At 39.5% G+C, this 23,634-nt stretch overlaps 4 protein-coding genes across 4 annotated transcripts; all 4 read left to right on the forward strand.

Moving 5' to 3' along the window:
- Positions 1 to 8,863: 8,863 nt before the first annotated feature.
- On the forward strand, positions 8,864 to 10,327 carry LOC122319129. Its single transcript, XM_043137086.1, has one exon. The coding sequence runs from the start codon at positions 8,864 to 8,866 to the stop codon at positions 10,325 to 10,327; it is 1,464 nt and encodes a 487-aa protein (XP_042993020.1).
- A 1,878-nt stretch (positions 10,328 to 12,205) lies between these two features.
- Positions 12,206 to 12,820, forward strand: LOC122319281. The gene has a single exon (XM_043137311.1). It carries the CDS (start codon positions 12,206 to 12,208, stop codon positions 12,818 to 12,820), a length of 615 nt encoding a protein of 204 aa, XP_042993245.1.
- Positions 12,821 to 13,044: 224 nt separating this feature from the next.
- On the forward strand, positions 13,045 to 19,962 carry LOC122313201 (protein HIGH CHLOROPHYLL FLUORESCENCE PHENOTYPE 173, chloroplastic). The gene is made up of 13 exons (XM_043127984.1): positions 13,045 to 13,993; positions 14,775 to 14,987; positions 15,315 to 15,519; positions 15,690 to 15,765; positions 15,897 to 16,032; positions 16,162 to 16,266; positions 17,652 to 17,729; positions 18,801 to 18,890; positions 18,974 to 19,039; positions 19,245 to 19,301; positions 19,379 to 19,456; positions 19,536 to 19,583; positions 19,687 to 19,962. The coding sequence occupies exons 1-13, from the start codon at positions 13,349 to 13,351 to the stop codon at positions 19,756 to 19,758; spliced, it is 1,869 nt and encodes a 622-aa protein (XP_042983918.1). The 5' UTR covers positions 13,045 to 13,348; the 3' UTR covers positions 19,759 to 19,962.
- Positions 19,963 to 20,540: 578 nt separating this feature from the next.
- LOC122313208 lies at positions 20,541 to 22,397 on the forward strand. The gene is made up of 3 exons (XM_043127997.1): positions 20,541 to 21,038; positions 21,318 to 21,362; positions 22,145 to 22,397. The coding sequence occupies exons 1-3, from the start codon at positions 20,599 to 20,601 to the stop codon at positions 22,200 to 22,202; spliced, it is 543 nt and encodes a 180-aa protein (XP_042983931.1). The 5' UTR covers positions 20,541 to 20,598; the 3' UTR covers positions 22,203 to 22,397.
- The last annotated feature ends 1,237 nt before the right edge of the window (positions 22,398 to 23,634 follow it).

Consider the following 23,634-nt stretch of genomic DNA (forward strand, 5'->3'; position numbering starts at 1 on the left):
ACTATAATGGCTTGATTGCACCAGGGGAGATGGTTTTCGACAGAGAACCGATGTGGGTGCAGATGCATAATATCCCCTTAGGTGGCATGACCAGGGGAGTGGGAAGAAACATTGGAGAGCTAGTAGGCGAAGTGCTAGAAGTGGATGTTGATGAAGAGGGAGTTGGCTGGGGACCCTATTTACGAGTTAACATTTCTGTTAATATTACAAAACCCCTGATGAGGGGGGTAGTGAGTTCCTTAAATGGTAACCGAGTATGGATCCCTTTTAAGTATGAAAGGTTGCCCTCTTTCTGTTTTAGCTGTGGTATCATCAAACATGGGGCAGCAGGGTGCGAGAAGACGACTCAAATGAGATCCATGCATGGGAAGGAGGAGTTCCAGTATGGGGCATGGCTACGAGCCTCGTATCAGAAGCATCCAAACAGGGATGTGCCGGGTGGACTCGCCGGAGGGGGAGGCAATCCGGCAAGCAATGCTGGGAGTAAGGGTGATGATGAAGGCGTGGCCCAGTCTTTTCTTCCACAGGAGAAGATGTCAACTAGCCCTGACATGGTGGAAGACACACGACCTAACCCCAGAAGCCAAGATTTCTCACGTGGGGGTCTGCCATCTATGATACGACAAGACTGCACTAGCCCATTACCAGGTATGCCTGCACCTCTTTTCCCTGAGGGACTTTCCAAGGTAGGGGGGACAGCTAGATCTGGGAACAACACGATATGTCTTACTGACTCTGGTAGGGGAAAAAGAGCGAATGAAAAGTCAATGGGTAGTGAGGGGCAAAAGGAAAATCAGGACCCTTTCACGAGTCCTGGTACCTGTTCCCCACAGAACCCTAAGGTTCAGTGCATGACCAAGAGGGACATTAGGGTCCTAAGTGAACGTGAGATGAATAACAATACGAGTGCCAATGAACAAGGGAGGGGTAGAACATGGAAAAGGAGGACTCGTATTGAATGCTACAAACCCCCTAATCTGGATGAGATAGTGCAGGATGGTGACAGACAGGTTAGCACAGCTACTAGAAACATTAAAAGACCAGGCATACATAACATGTCGACGAGGAAGAAACTGAAAGCTACTTTGGTGTTGGTAGATGAAAACATGAGTGTAGAGGCAGAGGCTGGAGAACAGCCCTGCCTAATTAAATGAAGTGCATCAGTTGGAACTGCCGTGGGCTTGGGAACCCACGGGGAGTTCGAGCACTTCGTGACCTGGTCAGGAAGGAAGTTCCCATGGTTTTGTTCCTACAGGAAACAAAACTACATGTTATGAAAATGGAGTTTGTAAGGAGAAGGGTGGGATATGAGTGTTGTTTTGCAGTAAGTTGTGAAGGGAGGAGTGGGGGGTTGGCACTATTGTGGCAAAAGGAAACTAAGCTTAGTATACAAAGCTTCTCCAAGAACCATATAGATGCTAGGATTTATGATGAAGAGGCTGAGAGACAGTGGCACTTCACAGGTGTGTATGGACATCCTGAGACTGAACTAAGGCAGGAAACATGGAATATGATTAAAACCCTGAAGGGAGTAGACACTGAACCTTGGTTGGTTTGTGGGGATTTTAATGAGGTGTTATGTTGGCAAGAAAAGAGGGGAGGCAAAGGTAGACCTGAACGACAAATGATAGCATTCAGACAGCTTATAGACGACTGTTTTTTATTTGACTTGGGTTATGAGGGCCACCCTTTCACTTGGTGTAATATGAGGGAAGCCCCACATTCTGTCAGTGAAAGGCTTGATAGATTTTTAGCAAATCAAATGTGGCTAGACAGTTTCCAAAATTATACAGTGGTGCATGGGAGGGCAGCCTACTCTGATCACCTCCCAGTTATCTGTTATTCAAGCAGGGAAAAGAGAAGCACTAGAGGCAAACTGTTTAGGTTCGAGGCAATGTGGGCTGAGGATGAGGATTGTGAAAGAGTTATAGCTGACTCATGGAAATGTGACATAGATAATAACCCTATGAACAGATTCAAGACACAAGTTGAGGCCTGCTCTCAAAACTTAACACACTGGAACAAGATCAAGTTTGGAAGGGTGCAGAAGAAGATACAACAAGCCAGGGACCACCTACAGCAGGTGCAGGATAGAGACCCATACCATATCCAAGTGAAGGTGCACCAGGAGGCTCGAAACAATCTGCAAATTTGGCTGGAAAGGGAGGAGATTTTATGGCATCAGAGAGCTAAGTCACTGTGGCTGCAAGGGGGTGATCAGAACACTAAGTATTTTCACCAGAAGGCTTCGTTGAGAAGATCTAAAAAGTGGATAAAGGCCTTAAAGAACGAATCAGGTGACTGGCAAGATGGTCAAGAAAGGGATGCAGTGATCGTGAGCTACTTCCAGAACCTTTTTTCAGCAAGTTCTCAGAATCATAGCTTAGAATTTTTAGCTGGCATGGAAGGTAGAGTGACTGAGGAGATGAACCAGGACCTATTGAAAGATTTCAGAAGAGAAGAAGTAAAGGATGCCCTGGACCAAATGCACCCTACTAAGGCACCTGGACTTGATGGCCTCCCTCCTATTTTCTATCAGAAGTATTGGCACTTAGTTGGGAAGTCCACGACTGATGCTGTGATGCAGGCCCTGCAAAGTGGTACCCTCCCCCTTACCATCAACCACACCTTCATTACTCTAATCCCAAAGAAGAAGAAGCCTGAAAAAATTACTGAGTTCAGGCCAATTAGCTTATGTAATGTGGTATACAAATTGATTTCGAAGGTCCTGGCTAACAGACTCAAACCAATCCTGAATCAGATTATTTCAAGCTCCCAAAGTGCTTTTGTCCCTGGAAGGCTAATCAGTGATAATGTGTTGGTGGCATATGAGGTTATCCATTATTTGAGAAACAGAAGACAAGGAAAGGAAGGATATATGTCTATCAAATTAGATATTAGCAAGGCCTATGATAGGCTTGAATGGGGATACCTGGAGGCAGTGATGAGTAGAATGGGGTTTCACCCGAGGTGGATTCAACTAGTCATGATGTGTGTTCAGACAGTTTCCTTTTCAATTTTAATAAATGGAGAACCAAAGGGCCCTATCCATCCCACTCGAGGCATAAGGCAAGGAGACCCTCTGTCTCCTTACCTCTTTCTCATAGGAACTGAAGGATTGGTAAGCCTCTTGAAACAGGCAGAGTTGTCCAGGAGTATAGCTGGGGTCAGAATTTGTAGAGGGGCACCAAGGATATCACATTTGCTGTTTGCAGACGATAGTGTACTCTTCTGCAAAGCCAATAGGACAGAGAACAACCACATACAACAGCTATTGGAGCAGTATGAAGAGGCCTCAGGGCAAAAGGTAAACAAAGATAAAACATCCATGATATTCAGCAGGAATGTGGATTCTAACCAACAGAGGGAGTTACTGAGCTTATGGGGAATCCAACACTTTCAGCAATATGATAGATACCTGGGCCTACCTCCTCTGGTAGGGAGATCAAAGAAAAGAGCTTTCTCATATATTAAACATAAGGTGTGGACCAAGCTACAAAACTGGAAAGAGAAGTTGTTGTCTCAGGGGGGGAAGGAAGTTTTGATCAAGGCAGTGGCACTCTCTATCCCAACCTACACTATGAGCTGCTTTAAACTACCAGGAAGCCTATGTCATGAGTTGGAACAAATGATGGCACGGTTTTGGTGGGGACAGAAAGAAGAAGAACACAAAATCCATTGGGTAAGCTGGACCAGAATGTGTGATCATAAGCAGGCTGGAGGACTGGGTTTCAAAGACCTGAGGACATTTAATGATGCTCTTCTTGCCAAACAGGGGTGGAGAATCATGCAGGAACCATCTACCTTGATCCATAAAGTGTTCAAAGCAAGGTACTTCCCAAGTGAGGACTTTCTTAAGGCAAAACTAGGCTTCAATCCGAGCTTTGCATGGAAGGGGATCTGGGAAGCAAAAAAATTGCTAACTCTGGGATGCAAGTGGAGAGTGGGATCAGGACAGATAATTAAAGTATGGGAAGATAACTGGATACCTGGGCACCCCCCTCTGGGCAGAAATGAAATAACTGCAACAACCTGTGACCAGGATGTAACAGTTGATAGCCTAATAAATTCTCAGACTAGGTGGTGGGATGCAGAAAAGGTAAGGACCCTACTACCAGCACGAGCAGCAGATGAAGTTCTTAAAATAGTGCTAAGTAGTAGTAAGCCAGAAGATAAGATGATCTGGGATCCTGAGTCTCATGGTAGGTTTACTGTCAAGAGTGCATACCGAGTCTTCAAAGAGGCAAAAAGAAGCAGGACAGACTGTGAGGGCTCAAGAAGAATGGGGAGGCAAAAGCTGTGGAAGGACCTATGGAGCCTGAAGATCCCAGCCAAAGTCAAAATTTTTGCATGGAAGGCGTGTAAAGAAAGCCTGCCAACAAAGCATAACCTGCTGCTAAAAAAGGTTCTGAGTGAAGACATATGTAAGATGTGCAACACAGAAACTGAGGATGTAGCTCATGCTTTGTGCCTCTGCCCTTCAGTAAGAGAAGCTTGGGAAAACCATTTACCTGTTATCTTCAAATCTGACCTACCAAGGGTGTATGGGGATATTGCTGGCTTTATTAGTGATCTACAACAGAAAGAGCAGCTAGAGTTGTTCTTTCTAGTCTCGTGGAGCTGCTGGTATAGACGAAATGCTTCAACCTTTGAAGACAAAGTCATTCAGATTGAGCAGGCCATAGCCCATGCCCTGGCTGTCCAGCATGCTTATAAGGCAACCCGTGGACAACCTTTGAAGGCTGTGAGGCACCACTGCCGCTGGGAATTTCCCCCACCAGGTTTTTTTAAGTTGAATGTGGATGGGGCTACTTTCTTGAGCCAACATAGTGCAGGCATTGGGGCCATATTGAGAGACAGTAAAGGGAAGGTGCTAATGGCAGCAAGTAAGAAGGAATATGAAGTCAGGGATGCAACAAGTATTGAGATGCTTGCAATCTTCAGGGGACTACAGCTGTCTGCTCACCTGGGCATTCAACATCTCATTATAGAGAGTGATGCACTGACTTTAGTTCAGGAGCTGCAGAAACCAGAACCCTCAATGGCATTGGTTGGGAACGTGATCAGGGACACTAAAGAGCTTATGAGCCTCTTCAGTACGTGTGAAGTTAGGTATGTTATGAGGTCGTGTAATGCAGCAGCACATAAGCTTGCAAGACATGCTTGGCATGTAAGTAACATCAGCTTGTGGTGGGGATCTTTCCCTGATGTAATTGCTCCAGTCCTTTGGACGGAGAGACAGTTGTAATGCTGATTTTCTACTATATGAGAAGTTCTATTCCATCGAAAAAAAAAAAAAAGATAGATGTATTTTTTTATCCTTGTGGAGGCGATTGTACCATAATTGTTAATCTTTGTAGAAAATACTTTCTTACCAAAGCATTGTTCTTACCAAAGCATGGTAAGAGGACCTTAGTTCCAATCCCTCCTTTTGCTTTTGTTCCTTCCTTTTTTTTTTTTTCGTAATTTCTCAGTTATATTATTATTATTATTAGTTTGGATAGAATGCATATTTGAAGATAGAAAAAACAAGTAGAGTTTCCAACACTGTAGAAATTCATTTAGATTGATGATGTTCATCTTAATATGGTCGGCACTATTATGTAAGAGAATGGGTCTATCTCTCTCTAGGCTTTTTGTTATTTCTATTTTCTTTTCTATGCACTTTTATTGTTGCTGCCAAGAAATAAAATCATAAACCCCCGGCTTTTTTTACCATTTGAGATTTGTTCCATGTGTTTTTTCTTTTGTTTTTAGGATTAAGCCCTCGTGTTAATAAACTTTTTGGATCAAATCCATCCCTCATATTTCTTGAATATCTATATAGGGCCGTTTAGATTGAGAAACTATCTCATATAATCTCATCTCATCTCTTCTATATTTTCAAATATCAAAATAATAATAATAATTTATTAAATTTTTAACTTTTATAAAAAATATTTCATCCAATCTCACTATCCAAACAATTCGTTAATGGATGACACACATTACTCCATAAAATGCTACATGCTAAACTATTTTTTCTTATTTTCACGATTTAATATTAAAACATAAAAGTCAACTTTAATAATTTCTTTATTAAAAAAAAACACAAAAAACTGGTGGTTTGTGAGACCTCCCATGTGTCGGTGTTCGGCCGAAGTAGGGCCATTGTGTCAATGGCTAGATTTGGCCACCTTGCGGAGGCCTGAGCTCAGCTGCCTCGCGGTGGTCAGACTTGGCCGGCTGGTGGGAAGGCAGGTCTCACAAACCATCAGTACTTTGTTTTTGTTTTGTTTTTATTTTTTAATCTTTTAATAAAGAAATTAATGAAGTTGAACTTTTGTTTAAATATTGAAAAAATAATAATTTGACATGTGGCAGTTCATGGTGTGATACGTGTCATCCCTTAATTTAGATAGACAAATAAAATATCTAAAAAATTTAATAGCACAAAGTTAATGGTATAAGAAGGCATGAGTATCTCTTTTGTTTATCGTGGACACAAATTGACAGTCGGTAGAAGGTTTCGAAAATAAATAGATAGTTAATAATAAATAGATCTTCATAATACAAACACCGAGTAGTCCATGGATAAGGTATTATTCCCAGGCTTGTATTTAAAAATAAGAGATTAGAAACGTGAACCACAGAAACTTGTTGACCCATCTTTAGGAAGTCCTCGTTTGTTGCATTTTGCCTCACCTCATTTTTTTTTGTTTTTTAGCATAGAATAGATGAAGATCTCTTTTAAGTTATTATTTGAGATTAAGATCGTGATTGGTTGTTGGATTGCATTGAGATCAATTCAGTTCAGTCTAATTTTAAATTAAGTCTAACATCTAAATACATAACTCTCAAATCACTAAACTCTTATCAATTCAAAATCTCTTTAAGTGTGAGACCTACAACATTTTTTAACTCAACACCTGTTTATACGTGAGACTTACAATCTTTTTCAATTTTTCATAAATATTATTAAACTCATCTTAACATCTAAATACATATAAACTCATATTAGATGAACTCTACAGAACTCACTTCACTATCTCAATTTACTATTATTCATAAAGAACTGAGTTCAGTTCAGCATCCAAACACAGCTTAAGACTTCATTTAGTTACACAGAAGAGATAAAAAACTACAAATTAAAGAAATACATCCATAGAGTGGACCTTACAATATGTATTGTTCATCAAATATTATCCAAAATATTTAAAATTTTGAAATTGAATATAAAAAGTATAATTTTGACATAAGGTGATATACGTCTATGGACAACCAGAATTTAATTGCACAGGTAATGCTCGGTCTCCGTCCTCTCCGTAAGGTAGAGGTTTTCTGCTTTGTCTTTGGGCAAATCTTACGTCTCTTGAACTGAAGTTCATAGAGTGGTTTCTGAGATCTTGTGACTCTTTACTTCTCGTTTATTTAGACTAATGGCCGACGAGCTAGCATCGATATGGAGTTCCCTGAAACTAACAGAAGAGGAGCAACAGGAACTGGTCCTGCCAGAGGAGACTATCCAGTCCATAAAATTGAGAGGAAGTCATTGCATCTTTGCCCTCAACCTAAATGATAGAAGTGTTAACCGAGAGGCATTCAAGTCCACAATGGCTAAGGTGTGGAACTTGGAAGGTTGGATCACCTTCAAGGAAATAGGTTTCAACAAGTTTCTCATAGAATATCAACTGCTTTCAGATAAGAGGAAGGTGCTACAAGGTAGACCATGGTCTTTTGACCGGCACCTCATATGCATGAAGGACTTCGAAGATGACCTGGCCCCAAACGAGATAAGCTTCAAGACAGAACCATTCTGGGTACAGTTACATAATGTACCATTCACAGTTATGAATGCAGAACAAGGCGGAAAACTGGGCTCAGTAATTGGTAAGGTTCACAAAGTGGAAACAGATGATCAGGGCTGTGGGTGGGGAAGGTACCTCAAAATAAGGGTGGATGTCGACATAAACAAACCTCTCCCTAGAGGAAAGATGATCAAAGTAAGAGGAAAATAGTGTTGGATTTATTTCAAGTATGAACGTCTCCCAAATTTATGTTTCAAATGTGGGCAACTTATGCACATGGAAGGCAAATGCTCAAGTCAAAACACATCCAAGCAATCCCAGGATCAGTATGGTCAATGGATGCGAGCCTCTCTTGTTCCTTCCCAAAATTTCTCAACTAAGAGGTATGGTGGATCACCGGAACAGTCCTCACAGGACAACTCCTCTCCGGTGCAACCAAAGGCAGCTGAGGCCCAGAAGGACAACTCAGGATGGTCCAGTTTAGGTGCAGAGGGGGAAGCTACCAGTCAGAACACTGCAGTTGGAGATCAGAAGCATGGTAGTGGCCTTACCCCGACATGTCAGACTGACCAGACATGGAACAGTACAGAATTAGAAGCCAGCTGTCCAACCAATGTTCACGAGGGTCTCTCTCGGCAAGAAAACATAGAAATCAAAAGGAACGAGATCCCCCATCTTTCCTCAAGGCCTCTGACACAGGTAAGTAACACTGGCCAAGTCTTACCTTTCCTCTTACAGAATAGTGATATGTGTGTAGAGCATAGCACACCACCAAGGACCTCTAGTAACTATAAGCCAAGCAACTCTGTACTTTTTAAGGAAAGGGAAAGTGGAAGGGGAACTAGAGAGGCTACTAAGTGGAAAAGGAAAGCTAGGGAACAAGTTCCCATCCTAGCTAACATCACTAACCAACAACTCATACCCACCCTTTCCTCGAACCTCAAAAGGGCAGCTTATGGTACTGAGACTAGATCCAGAAACAGATTATCAAAGAAACAGAAATTTGAGGTGGCAACTGCTTTGAAACCAAACAATGTATCAGAGGTGCTGGCTGTGCAACAACCCCACCTATCCAAATGATTTGCTTAAGTTGGAATTGCCGGGGGCTTGGGAACCCTCGGACAATTCATGAGCTTCTCCAACTGGTGAAGACTAAGACCCCACACCTGGTTTTTCTTATTGAAACCAAGTGCTCTAGTGAAAAGATGGAAACAATCAGAGTCAGAACGGGTTTTGATAACTATTTTGCAGTAGGTAGTGTTGGAAGAAGTGGTGGTTTGGCCCTCTTGTGGAACTCTAGCATAGAGGTGAAGGTGGATACCTACACTAACTGGCACATTTCAGTTCATGTAAAACTGCCAAATAGTGATAAGTCATGGCTACTAATGGGGTTCTATGGTCATCCTATTACTGCTAAGAGGTCTGAAACGTGGCAAATACTTAAAGCATTAAAACCAGCACCACAAGACTCGTGGTTGTGTTTTGGTGATTTTAATGAAATAACTTGCTTAAGTGAAAAATATGGGGCAGCTATAAGACCATATAAGCAAGTTAGGGAATTCAGACAAACCCTAGCACAATGTGAGCTAAATGACTTAGGTTTTCAGGGGGATAAGTATACCTGGGCAAATAATAGAGAGGGAAGCAATTTCACCAAGGAAAGACTTGATAGAGTACTTGGGAACTCCTCCTGGATTGACAAGTTCGAAGACCACACAGTGCAGCACCTAGCTACTTACTCATCAGATCACAAGCCTCTATTGATAACCTTGCAAACAAGAAATAACAGGCCAAGGAAAAAAAGAATTTTCAGATATGAAGCCAAATGGAAAACAAAGGAAGGCTGTGAAGCTCTCATCAAAAGATCCTGGGAGGATATCCGAGGGTCTATGGACAAAATTGGAAGTACATTGCAAAGGTTGAGAAGCTGCAAAACCAGTCTAAAGAAGTGGAGCCATAACCAATACAAGAAAGACAAAGCAGCCCTACAGTCAAAAACTGAGTTGCTAAACCACCTAAAAGACCAGAACGAAGGCCAGTATTATGATGAGATCAGAGCTATTCAGAAGGCAGTGGACCAGTTACTAGATGAGGAAAATACAATGTGGAAACAAAGAGCAAAACAGAATTGGCTTAGGGAAGGTGATAGAAATACTTCTTTTTTTCACAAGTGTGCAAATCAGAGGAGAAAGTACAACTCCATCACCAAGATCCGAAATGGGGCAGGGCAGGAGGTAACTAGTAAGGAAGGCATAAGTGATGAGATACAAAATCATTTCAAAGCAATCTTCACCTCTTCTAAACCAAATAGCATGCAAGCTTGCCTGGAATCACTTCCTTGCAAAATTACTACTGGAATGACAGAAGTGCTAGGCCAGGAATTTACAGAAATTGAGGTTAGGGAGGCCATATTCAGTATGAATCCTTTTGGCTCCCATGGGACAGATGGGTTTCCAGCAGTGTTTTTCCAAGATCATTGGTCGATAGTGGGTCCAAGAGTTACACAAGCAGCTCTCTCAGCCCTGAATGATAGCAAGTAGTCTAATGGGGTGAATGAAACCTTTATTGCCCTTATCCCCAAGAAAGCAAACCCCCTGCAGGTGGCAGATTTCAGACCTATTAGTCTCTGCAATGTTTTTTACAAAATCATTGCAAAGACTATAGCCAATCGGCTAAAGGAAGTGTTACCAGACCTCATATCCCATACACAGACAACCTTTGTTCCAAATAGACAGATTATAGACAATATAATAGTGTCATATGAGGCTCTACACACAATGAAATCAAGACTAAAAGGAAAAGAGGGTTACATGGCACTCAAGCTTGACATGAGTAAGGCATATGATAGGATAGAGTGGCTTTTTCTGAGGGAAGTCCTGAAAAAGATGGGTTTTGATCAGCATTGGGTCAACCTACTAATGAATTGTGTTGAAACAGTCTCATACTCCATCCTCATTAATGGGGAAGCTCAAGACGATTTTGTTCCATCAAGGGGCTTAAGACAAGGGGACCCTTTATCCCCTTATTTATTCATCATGTGTGCTGAGGTGTTAAGTTGTATGCTGAACCAAGCCGAGAGAAACAGGATCATTACTGGCCTACCAATCAGAAAATCCAAGTTATCCATTAACCACCTGTTTTTTGCAGATGACAGCATCCTTTTTTGCAAAGCTAACTCCATTGAATGGAGCAACCTCTACCATTTGCTGGAAAAGTATGAAAAAGCTTCTGGCCAAAAGCTAAACAAAGAAAAAACCTCCATTTTTTTCAGTTCAAACACCCGAGAGGAAACCAAGGAAATTATCATCAGCATAGCAGGGATAAGGGGCACCAATATGTATGAAAAATATCTCGGGTTACTAGCTTTAGTAGGAAGGCACAGGAGCCAATCTTTCAAAGGCTTGATCGACAAAGTGCAAGCAAAGATTTCCAACTGGAAGAATAGATTCTTGTCCCAAGTTGGTAAGGAGGTACTTATTAAAGCAGTCATCCAAGCCATACCAGCATACAGCATGGGCATTTTCAGGCTTCCCAAGAATTTAGTGCAAGAACTCAGCAAACTGGTCAGGAATTACTGGTGGGGGCAACAGAATCAGGAATCCAAAATAAATTGGGTTAGCTGGAACCAGATGAAGAAGGGTAAGAGCAATGGGGGGCTTGGGTTCAGAGACTTCTCAAATTTCAACTTGGCACTATTAGCCAAGCAAGGCTAGAAGATTGTCTCTAATCCATGTTCATTAGCAGCACAAGTACTGAAGGAAAAGTATTTTCCAAGTGGCTCTTTCCTCACAGCAAAAAAAGGTCACAACTCTTCTTTTGTATGGCAAAGTTTCTTGGCTGCTAGACCATTATTATGGGAAGGGATAATAAGTAGAATTGGGAATGGTAAATCAACTGAGATATGGAATGACAAGTGGCTTCCCATTCCTACTACGTTCAAGCCTCAAGAGTCATTTAGATTTATGCATGAGAGCACCAAAGTTTCTATGCTGATTGATGAACATACTTCTCAGTGGAAGAGAGACCTAGTAACCACCATGTTTTCCAAAAAGGAGGCTGAGGCTATTCTGAAAATCCCCATCAGCCCATTGTCAAAGCCAGATAGTCTGTTTTGGAGTACAGACATTTTTACAATAAAATCAGCTTATCACTTGAAGAATGAACTGGAAGATCGGGAAAGGGGACAGATATCAAAAGCCACCACACAACAGGGCCCGTGGTCTGGTCTATGAAGTTTAAACATTCCAAATGCCACAAAAATTTTCCTGTGGAGGGCTTGTCTTAATGCACTTCCCAACCGGGCAAATCTAAAGGCAAGAAAGGTGGTGGAAGACTCAGCTTGTCCCATTTGTTTCCAGCCTTCTGAGACCATTGAACATGTGTTGTGGGAGTGCCCCTCAGCAAGGGATGTATGGTCCATGAGCAGTAGGAAGTTTCAAAAGGCTAGCATGGTTTCCCCTTCTTTTGCAGAGAAACTAGGGAGTATAATGGAATCTAAGGAGACAGAAGAGCTTCAAATATTTGCAGTAACTGCCTGGAACATATGGAAAAGGAGGAATGAAGTGGTCTTCCAGGGGCACCTCACTCATCCTTCTTCAGTAGCAAGACATTCAAAGCAACTGGTAGAAGACTTGCATAAGCTGTCGATGAACAAGAAGGCAAGGGTGCTGAAGCAACAAACCAACCAAGCGTGGGAGGCTCCCTCTCAAGGCAAAATTAAAGCAAACTGGGATGCTTCAGTAGATAAAGCTTCGGGCAAAGTGGGAGTGGGGGTTGTAGTGCGTGACTGGAATAGCAAAGTGATAGCAACATTGCGTATGGAGCAGGAGTTATTCCCTGATCCTCACATGGCAGAAGCCTATGCAGCCCTACAGGCTGTTATGTTATGTAATTCTCTTGGTCATCGGGATGTTGTTCTGGAGGGGGACTCCTTGCTGGTGGTAGAAGGCCTAAAATCACAGTCAAATGCTCCCAACTATGTAGGCCAGATTGTGGCAGACACCAAAGAGATTCTCAACACGTTTAGTTCGTAGTCAGTGAGGCATGTTGTAAGAGCAACCAATGAAGTTGCTCATGCCTTGAGTAGGGATGCTTTTAAAATCAGTGGTAGTACTACTACTTTTGTACACATCCCACCTTGTATTCAAACTATGGTTTCATAGATACTAATACAAATCTCTTTTCAAAAAAAAAAAAAAATGCACAGGTAATGTGATATATATACTCATATATAAGAGGAAAGTGGGTACTCTACGTGGCTCAGTGTCGTCTCTCTTTTCTCTCTGTTTGAAACCACAAATCAAGTTATGTGGTCGACATTCCATCTTCCACCTTCGTATTCCGCTCTCTAATTTTGGTCTTTCTTTCGAACGCCCACCATTCTTTTCTCCTTTCCTCAAATCCTGTTAAATCCCAAAAGAAAAGAACAAGAGAGAGACTTTCCTCGTGAATTATCCACTCGAAAATTATCAGTTTAAAAAAATTATTTTGGTTTATACTTAAAAGACATTCCGGTTGAGACATGAGAGTTTGTTAACGTCAGATGCAGCAATAGCAACACCATGAACGCAACTGCAGCAGCTACAACCACTGCCACTGCCAGTTTCAGCAACACCAATACATACTTTTACCATGATAACCACAAGAGACCCTCATCCCATTTTCTTGGTAACATCTCTCTCCCGAAATCCAGTTCCTGCTACTTCATCAACACCAGGTCCAGCAGCAGCATCTGTGCTCAAAACAACCACCGTGGCTATCAGTTCCTAGTCCCCAGAGCCACTGCCTCTCCTACTGGCAAGGACAACAAGAACAGAACCAAAACCAAGGATGACAAAGTTGTTCCCTCTTCTGCCAAGGATGATAATATGAATGTTGATGAGACTCAAACCAAACAGAAACAACAGCAGCAGCAGCAGCCTTCCGTTTCATTAAGTTTGGATGATGTGAACCCGGTAGGATTGGGGCGGAAATCGCGTCAGTTGTTTGATGAGGTGTGGAGGAAGTTCTCGGGATTGGGGCAGATCTCAAGGACAACTCGAGCTGATGACAGGGAATCCCTGGATGCCCTCCTCATCAGGGAGGGGCCCATGTGTGAGTTCGCCATTCCTGGAGCTCAGAATACCACTGTGCTCGTTGTCGGAGCCACCAGCCGGATTGGTCGTATTGTTGTCCGCAAGCTCATGCTCAGAGGTTACACTGTCAAGGTTTTGCTTTGCTTTCTCTCCACTTTCTTTTATTTTATCCAATTATATACTCCTGCTTTTCATGACCTCCGTACGCTATGTAATGTAAATGGTGTAAAAAATTTCGCTTTGGTTTTATTGTGCTAGTGGTGTAAACAAAAAGCAATGAAAATTGATATAAAATTTGAATAGGGTTGAGTTGATAATTTCTATAATCATCCGGTGTAGTCATACTCAAATCAAAATCATTACCTGCTAGGAAATGTCGTTGTTTTAGTATCTCTCTTTTCACTAGCTTTGGCTGTATGGCACTCATTTTAAGCTGATGTTTTACCCATAAATTCTGATTGTAGCGTATGATTTGACAATGCATAGAATGAACTTGTTCAACCTATATACTAAATTTTAAATTCAAATAATTGCTGTCTCTCACAATTGAGTTAATTTATGTCTCTTATCTTAGCTTGCATTGCTGTCTGTTAGGTTGTATGTGACAGACTTCTCCAATTTCCAGGATTTTTTTTTTTTTAACTTACCTACCCAATGGACTAGAATATAGTAACTGTCATACATTTACGGATCCTTTTATTCAACAGTTGAAAATCTGGTGTATTGAGGTGAACCGAGTGTCACAACATTGTATTGATGTGAACCTAGTGAATGGTATAAGCTGATTCAAGTTGCAAAAAATATTCCACTATTTATCTCATTATAGCAGTCGAAAGGTTCCCAGGATATAGAAGTTCCTCAAAATTGTTTTAAGCCATTTATTGCTTTTATGTTTCTTATTCATGATCATCAGGCTTTAGTGAGGAAGGCTGATGAGGAAGTGGTCAGCATGCTTCCTAGGTCAGTAGAAGTGGTGATTGGGGATGTAGGTGATCCTGAGACACTCAAGTCTGTGGTGGAAGGTTGTAACAAAATAATCTATTGTGCAACTGCTCGTTCTACCATCACAGGGGATCTCTTCAGAGTTGATCACCGAGGAGTATATAACCTCACCAAAGCATTTCAGGTTAGGCCTTATCCTGAATCATCTCTCTTACCTGCTCTGGAAACTCTCTACGCATGTGGCACACACTAGAGTAGTTCCTCACAAATTGACTGCTTCAGAGGGTATTGCTCTAGATACGGGGTGCATGCACAAAACATAAGGCTCTAGTATTGCAGCTGTTCATCATATTTCCTTACATCATGAAAATGTCTACCCGTTTTTCTTGACTTGTTGTTACTATGGTGATGTCTAAATGCTGCCATTTTGTTCAAGTTGTATATAATCCAGCATGTATGTTCCCCATTATGAAATTTCGTTGGCAAACTTCATATCTGATACAAATTACAGGACTACAACAATAAACTAGCACAACTGCGAGCAGGGAAGAGCAGCAAAAGCAAGCTTCTTCTTGCAAAGTTTAAATCTGCTGATTCATTGAATGGGTGGGAAGCTCGTCAGGGAACGTATTTCCAGGATGTAGTTGCTTCAAAGTATGATGCAGGAATGGATGCTAAATTTGAGTACACTGAGACTGGAGAAGCCGTCTTCTCAGGTAAAAGTGGACATTAGGTGAACCATGAAAAATGTCCAGTTTGCAGCAAGATTGGCTCTTGGTTGCTGTTATTATTTCTCAAATTTTCACATTAGTTTCAAGTGATACAAAGGGGATGGTGGGAAAAAAAAATCATTATTTACTTTCAGTTGGTTTTGTTATTACTATAGGATACGTTTTTACCAGAGGAGGGTATGTTGAACTTTCAAAAAGGCTTTCACTTCCTTTGGGTCGCACTCTTGACAGGTATGAGATACTTGCAATCTCAATCCAAGCTGGCTCTGTCTAGTGGCTACTATATTTTTTTACAACTAATACCTCAAGTATAAAGGATTTTCAAAGTTCCATAATCAAATCTTCAAACTGTTAATGTGTAGGTATGAGGGCCTTGTTCTCTCTGTTGGTGGAAATGGAAGATCTTATATTTTAATTCTTGAAGCTGGTCCTTCAGCAGACACAACCCAAAGCAAATTGTATTTTGCAAGATTTACCACGAAAGTAGGATTTTGTAGGGTAAGGAACTTCTTTGTTTTATGTAACAAATTTTGTTTCTTTTCATATCACTCAACTGTCTTCCAACTCTTTTATTAGCATTTTGAAAATTCGTGATTTAGTCTCCATGTCTTTCCACATAATTGACAGGCAAGAGTACCATTTTCATCCTTCCGCCCAGTGAAACCAGATGATCCCCCGCTAGACCCATTTCTTGTACATACGTTGACTATTCGATTTGAGCCTAGAAGACAGGTTTGTTGATTTTCTGATTGATCTAATGGAAACGAATTTGGTTATGTTGCCTTCTACTCTGTTCATGGCTTTTCACATTAGAATGGGACTTCTACTTGCTATATCACCAGTGTTGTAAGAAAATACATTTTGCATGCTTGTTGAGTCCATTCGTTTACTATCATGACTGATTTTTGGTTGATTCAACTTAGTATAGTGCTTTAATGTAAAGATAAAGCTTGGTGAAAACAAGAACTTGACAAAGCTTTTCATAATGATCAGGGAATGGCAATGTAAATACGCACTATCTTTCTCTCTCTGGGCACATACTTTCTATAATATGATAGGTCACAATGCAATCTCTTCTTCATGGTGATATTCCAAGCTGTTTTGGCATGAACAAGGTCATTGCTTCTTAAAAATATATGCTTTCCTTCATTATCTATGAAGGAACTCTATCAATTAACTTTGTAGTTTTTCTTTGTTGCAACTTTTTACCTTTTCACTTCTGCATACATGTTTCTTTCATTTTTCTTTTTATTCTCAGTTTTTAATTCTGTCATATTTTTTGGACATTCATGAGTTAACTCATACAGTAATACTAAATTAGCTAGGAAATATTTAAATGGTTTACTAGCTAGTAACATCATAACAAAACTAGGATTGTAAACTGCCTGGAAGACAAATTTCTAGACCCAATGAAAATGATACTACATAGTAATCTCCATTGCAGAATCACCATAAACCATGTCAAAATGACGTCACACTGTTTTTTCCCTCTATCTTCTCCTCTTCAAGTGAATCTGCATTGTGTGTGCACCCTGAGCCACATGGAGTTATTAAGCTGGCTCTTATACCATTTGTCATGAGCTGAGGATGTGTTAGCCATATTTGTGAAATCTCTCAAAGAATTAGTTGCAATGGGAGCTTTTTGTCCATATTGATTAAAACGACATGCACAATCCTCACATTCCAAATTCGCACAATAGCTTCCTTTCTCCATGATGGGTTACTCAACCTTCATCATTTCGAATCAAATCAATATATTTTCTTTTTTACGAGTCTTAAGTTAGTAGTTTTTCATCCCAGTAGGATGTGCTAAGATTCTAAAAAGGTGTTACAAATTTTTTATATCGTCTAATGCATATTTTTTTTCATTGAATTCATTATGTATTCTTGTGCATCATTGCAGTAGGTTCTCTCTTCTCTGTTTATAGTTTCAGCAGCAATATGATAGTTTGTCTTTTATATCTTCCTCAAATACCCATTAATTGAACCAGTTATATAGTGCGGTCATTGTATTATCCATGCATTTTGGTATATTGACTTCCAATCATATAAGGTACCTTTTGTAATGGAATATATTTGGCTTTCACAACTGATTTGGTTCATTATTCTTGTTGCAGAGACTTGAAGGACCTACAGCAGTAAAGCAAGACCTTAGAAGCTTTAAGCTTAAATTAGAATATATAAAAGCCTTTCCGGTAGGTGCTTTCATATTTTTTTAATATTAGATTATTGCATAATGTAAGATTTATTCTTGCTTCCATACTTTTCATTATGTTGTACCATCCATTGAAATCATTGCAAAGTTATGTGTTGAAACTTTCACCTTTTCAGATGACATTCTTTTAATTTCTTCAATCTTGCTTGAAGGAAAATCTATATGTTTATTTCTTTTAAGAATTGAGCATGACACAAAAATTCGATGTACTTCTGAATATATGGCTATAAAACCCCTTCTTCTCAAACTGAACGGAAGCACATATGGCAAAGTTTAGTTGCAGTTGAAAATGCATGACATGAAATTTCATTTTACTTTTAGTTATTAGTGCTTACAAGTCCATATTTTTATTGATTAAAGCTATCTTTTACAAGTCCATATTTTTATTGATTAAAGCTATCTTTTACAAGTCCATATTTTTATTGATTAAAGCTATCTTTTTGTGAACCTAGTCAACCTAGTTTGATGACTTTTGAAGCAAGTCAACTCATGCAACTTTACTAGAGGAAATGGTATCATGATTATTGTGTTCACTGATTTTTTTTTTTTTTATAAGTAATAATCTTTATTGAATAGAATGAAACTAGGCAATGCCCAAGTACACAGGAAGTATACAAAGTGAGACACCTAGTTACATTCTAGTAAACTGGAAAGAAGATAAAAACTCATGAACATTCCCACCCTTTAATACAATAGCAGAAAACCATTGGAAAAGAGAGAATACTAAAAAATTCCAGATTTCCCCCACTACACGCACCTTATTGCTGATTAATCATCTAGAAATGTAGAAGTACACTTCTTGCAAGATTTCACTGTGAAATTGCAATAAAAATCATGTTTTGTTGTTTGGTATGTCCGTACAGTATATAAATTATGTTTCTATCAAGAGAAGAAGTGAAAATAAAAAAGACAGAAGGAACAGAGGGTAAAAGATGTGTCAGTAACACGATAATAAATACTGCACATAACTTCCTGCGCTAGCTTCATATTGGGAGAATGACTTATAGATATATTTTCATTTTTTTTTAATATGATAACTGATGTATTGCAGACTGGGCAAGAAACAGACTTTGTCCTAGTTTCATGCACAGGATTAGGAATAGAATCTACCAGAAGGGAGCAAGTTCTTAAAGCTAAGAGGGTTAGTTCATTCTTTTCTTTTTTTTCTTTTGCTACTTTAACATATTCTTTTCATTTTTATCTTTGTTCACATGATTTCCCCAGGCTGGAGAAGAGTCATTGAAAATATCTGGCCTTGGATATACAATTATTCGTCCTGGTCCCCTAAAGGTAGAGCCATAAATTTCTTACCAAGAACTTAAATGGCTTTGTAAAATAATCTTCAGAATCCATTTAACGTGGATAAACCATAGAGGTTATGTGGGAAGTATGGACAAGTCCATATGGAGAGCTACTCAATTTATTTGTGACTTTATTTTTATGATGCTCATTTGTCATTTCTATCACCAACATTATTAGTATTTGCCACCTGCAGGAGGAGCCTGGTGGTCAACGTGCACTCATATTCGATCAAGGAAACAGAATTTCTCAGGTGAGAGTGATTTATCATCTGAATCATAATGGCACAAATGAAACCACATGCATTTTTAATGGCTGTCTCTTTCTCAGGGCATCAGCTGTGCTGATGTGGCTGATATATGTGTGAAGGCACTGCACGATTCAACTGCAAGAAACAAGAGCTTCGATGTGGGTATCACTATTTGGTTTTGAGGTTAGTTCAAGTTGGATGTATCTGCTATCTAAGATGATTTTTCAATGTGTCCAGGTATGTTATGAATATGTTGCTGAGCAAGGGAGGGAGCTCTATGAACTGGTGAGTGAAGATCAAAACACGTTGAAGAACAATATCAATCTTTGTCTTTTAGGTATTTTTGGTAATGACAGAAACTGAGGCTGTATTTCTGACATTTGTGCAGGTAGCGCATTTGCCCGACAAAGCAAATAACTATTTGACACCAGCACTATCCGTTTTAGAGAAGAACACTTGATCATCCTTTTAGTCCCCTTTGTTTGATGCTTTTTTCCTCAATATAGTTGTCTTTGTAACGTTCTCAAAGAAGCATATCTTTTTATCTTTTCTGATCAACTATATATACAACTATCCTACTGTAGATCATGTATGTATTCTTTTTGTAAATCTATTTGTACAAGTACAATATTGTAAATGGCCAGGAACACCTGAATATTCTCCAGATAATGTGTATGACTTGCTTATTAAAAGCATCACTTCTGCAGTTACAGCCATGATTGTATGGGGATGAGCCTTCACTTGAGCATTTTGTCGGATGATACAAGGAGATTATACAAATGATCAGATTAAAAATACACAAAAGTCCTTAAAGCATGCATTATATGACTAAATTAGCTGGTAACAAAAGCAAATTCTCACTAAATTTTTAACAAGATTCACTTAAAGCCGAGTCGACAACAAGATCTAGTAACAATGATTCCACGTCCTCAGAAGCTAGCACCCTATCTGAATACATCCATTTTCAACGATGCAACCAAAATCTCATATGCACACACATTGGTCACAAGAGAGGAAACACAGCCTTCAATTTTCTTTTCAACTACGTGGCTGATTAGGAACCTAGCTTAAAATCTCATGCCCACTAAAGTGGGTCTTCGTTGATCGTGTGTGTGCTGGACCATGGATGCTAAGCCACACCCAATATGGAGGCCACTAAAGCTGACACATAGATGTACTAGATGATCAGAATGTACACGGGTTGGCCTTAGGACCGCAAGCATTACGTCAGTCCAAGCAAAAAGATAAGCATTATGTCAGATAAAGATAAGGAACTCCCTTTTGATTGTAATGCAGCAGAATGCTAATAACTCAGGGCCCAACTCCACCATCAACATTCCTTCATAGAACCTCAATATATCTTGGAGGAGTTAACTGCAATATCAACAGTTATGCTTCTAGTATCATCAAAAGGAACCCTAGGACTAGCAGCAGCAGCATCATCAGCAAGAATCTTCTCAGCCGCTGTAAACTGGCAGTAACCGGCTTGCTTGCAGCTGCTGCAGTGATATCTTATGCGGCAGTGGGAGCAGCAGCAATTGAGGCACCCCCACAACCGGAGACTCTATCCAATATACCACAGACACTTTCAGGTGAGTGTGCCTCGCCTAAGGATTGCAAGAAAGCCAGGATACAAAGGCCTAAGTCAAGGAAAGCCGAGTCTTGTACTATAAAGTGTGTCACCACTTGCATCCGGGGTGGTGAAGGCTCCCCTGGTGAAGGTCCTCTTAATGTCAGGAGGTACATATTTACCACAATATCTGTGTATATATGTGTATATATGTGTGTATATGATTTTTCCCTGGGAAGACACAGATCATTGATATGTGGGCATTGATCAAAAGAATCACCAGTCACAAAATTTAATAGGAATATTGTGTTTCTCATCCTAGTTTTGTGTAGAAACATAAGAGAAAGTTGTGCATGCATGCATTCATGTATGTATGCATGTGCTATATTCGGAATCATGCATCATGACAAGAATGCTATGAACTCTGACCCTCTGTAATTTCTCTGCAGACCTCTAGTTGTCTTCAAGCAAGGGTTTCGAAGCCGTCAATACTGGTAACTGTTCTATTCTTAACCTTCACCATTACCAATGGCGGATGGTACCTTTATATGTGATCATCCATACCCTGGGAAGCCCAAGTAAATTTAGAAAGCTTCAAGGGAAAAAAGAAATAGGAATTTGATCAAAACTTTGTGGGGTTGTATAGAAGGGCATTATCAAACTGGTCATATGCTTTGAAAATTTTCCGGGACAGGGATGTTGTGGATTATCTGTTCTTAGTAATTGTGAGGAAGAGAAATGTTTTTCTTCATTTTTAGTGTTATCATTCACAACACACCAGCCGATGTTCCATATTTTAAGTGAATTTTTCATTTAAGTAGTTAATGTATGAACCCCTTTAAAAGATTTCATATCAAGACAACATTGATAAAATCAATGACAATACCAAAACATCGATAAATTTTTAAAATTTTTTCAAATCAAAAGCAAATTAATGAATTTATTTATTTTACAAAGCAATGCTTAGAAAGTGAGTGTTCTTAGACAACCTTATTTACAGACAACACTAGTGGCAAGCAATAATACATCCTAGTACCATATCATGCATTTGATGGAGTTTAAAAAGATTTTGACACGTGATACTACTCACATTCTATCATACGTTGTGACAAGTTATTTCTTGTAGAAATGATTATTTCTTGCTAAACTAAGTCCGTTTTCGTTGTATATAGTTATTCTCGTCACAAATAATCCGTTACAAATATTCGTTTTTCTTGTAGTGAATCTAGTTTTAACAATAATTAGTCTAATTGTAAAATGTGTTTTGTGAATGCAGTTTGGTGGAGTGCTCGGATATTTGTAACTTAATTGGAGATGGTGATGATGGGCCTTAATTAATTAGTTGTATATGAAGAAGTTTTAGTGGTTTTAGTTGAATTTTGATGTGTTTTCCTAGACATGGATAGGTTCTTTTTCCCCAATGATCAGAATGTATGGATCAGATTCTCAAGCACCATTGTTTTACATTTTTTTTCCTATTCTTTTATGATATATCATTAATGAAATCAGACATCCTTTTGATACCCAAACCACCCATGTATTTTGGTCCACAAATAGAATTCCAGGATTTGAGTGTGAGATTATGAGATTTTTCAAAACCCCACCAAAATCTCATGAAGGCACGGTCTAAATTGCTAGTTATGCCTTTTGGAATGGCAATTGTTGACATAATATAAGAGGGCATAGCACTAGCAACAGCTTTACTAAGGATGGTGCGTCTGACAAAAAGTCCTTCTTGGAAAGTATCTAAACAGATCATCCTTTTTCAATACGAATCAAAAGCCTACTAACTCATGGATTTGGAAGGGTATCCTCAAGCAAAAAGAATTCCTAAAAAAAGAGTTCTGTTACCAAATAAACAATGGGGTTTATACCAAGGTTTGGATTGATTCTTGGATTCCAAACAACTTAAATTTTACACCAACTCAATGTTCCAATAAATCTTTCTCTTCGGGTATTAGAATTAACAATGGAAGAACCTGGAAGATGGAACACCATCCTACTATAAGCCCTCTTCCATCAAAATTCTATTGGTGAGATTGAAAAGATCCCTCTTGCTCAATATGACTTCCAAAATATTCCTGATAAACTTGTATTGATTCATCATAAATCCAATGCATTTAGTGTTAAATCAGCTTATGCTAACATTAGCATATATCACATTCAAGATAGGATAGAGAACAATAACACTCAAGAAGAAATGTGGAAAACATTGTGGAAGTTAAAGATTTAGGACAGGCTTAAGTTATTTTGTTGGAAAATCTTAAACGACATCATCCCAACACGAGACAGAATAAAGAATTTTGTCTGAATGAATCCTGAGAACATTGAATGTCTAGCTTGTAACACAGGAGAAGAAATCCAATCTCACATCTTTTTGAATTGCAGCTTTACAAGAATTTTGTAGCGACACTCTCCCTAGCCATTGAATATTTCCTCTTATGCCCAAAATGACAGAAACCAGTGGATTAAGTGTATTCTGGACCTAGCTAGCGTAATAGGAATCCCAAAAGAAGATGAACATTACTTCCAGATTTTTGCTATTGTGGCTATGGATAGTATATGGTTCCTTAGAAACAAGGTCCTTCATGAAGCTTTAAATCCTGATTTACTTGAATTTGTTTCTTCCACCAATTTTTTTTTTTTCTTAAAAACACTGTGATGCTTGGGGAAATAATCAAATTAATCCCAGCAGCTCATCAAAGCCTCTCCTGGTGGATCATTGTATTCTTACCTTTGATGTTGCGGTCAGACAAAAAGAAAGTA

Source organism: Carya illinoinensis, chromosome 1 (genome assembly GCF_018687715.1).
Source record: "Carya illinoinensis cultivar Pawnee chromosome 1, C.illinoinensisPawnee_v1, whole genome shotgun sequence".
Taxonomy (NCBI): domain Eukaryota; kingdom Viridiplantae; phylum Streptophyta; class Magnoliopsida; order Fagales; family Juglandaceae; genus Carya; species Carya illinoinensis.

Coding starts and splice junctions, on each gene's coding strand:
- LOC122319129 (XM_043137086.1), top strand. CDS start 8,864: ATGATTTGCTTAAGTTGGAATTGCCGGGGGCTTGGGAACCCTCGGACA.
- LOC122319281 (XM_043137311.1), top strand. CDS start 12,206: ATGAGCAGTAGGAAGTTTCAAAAGGCTAGCATGGTTTCCCCTTCTTTT.
- LOC122313201 (XM_043127984.1), top strand. CDS start 13,349: ATGAACGCAACTGCAGCAGCTACAACCACTGCCACTGCCAGTTTCAGC. Junction 16,267..17,651: donor GATTTGAGCCTAGAAGACAG/GTTTGTTGATTT, acceptor TTCTTGTTGCAG/AGACTTGAAGGACCTACAGC. Junction 19,040..19,244: donor TTCGTCCTGGTCCCCTAAAG/GTAGAGCCATAA, acceptor TGCCACCTGCAG/GAGGAGCCTGGTGGTCAACG.
- LOC122313208 (XM_043127997.1), top strand. CDS start 20,599: ATGCTAATAACTCAGGGCCCAACTCCACCATCAACATTCCTTCATAGA. Junction 21,039..21,317: donor GGTCCTCTTAATGTCAGGAG/GTACATATTTAC, acceptor ATTTCTCTGCAG/ACCTCTAGTTGTCTTCAAGC. Junction 21,363..22,144: donor TTTCGAAGCCGTCAATACTG/GTAACTGTTCTA, acceptor TTGTGAATGCAG/TTTGGTGGAGTGCTCGGATA.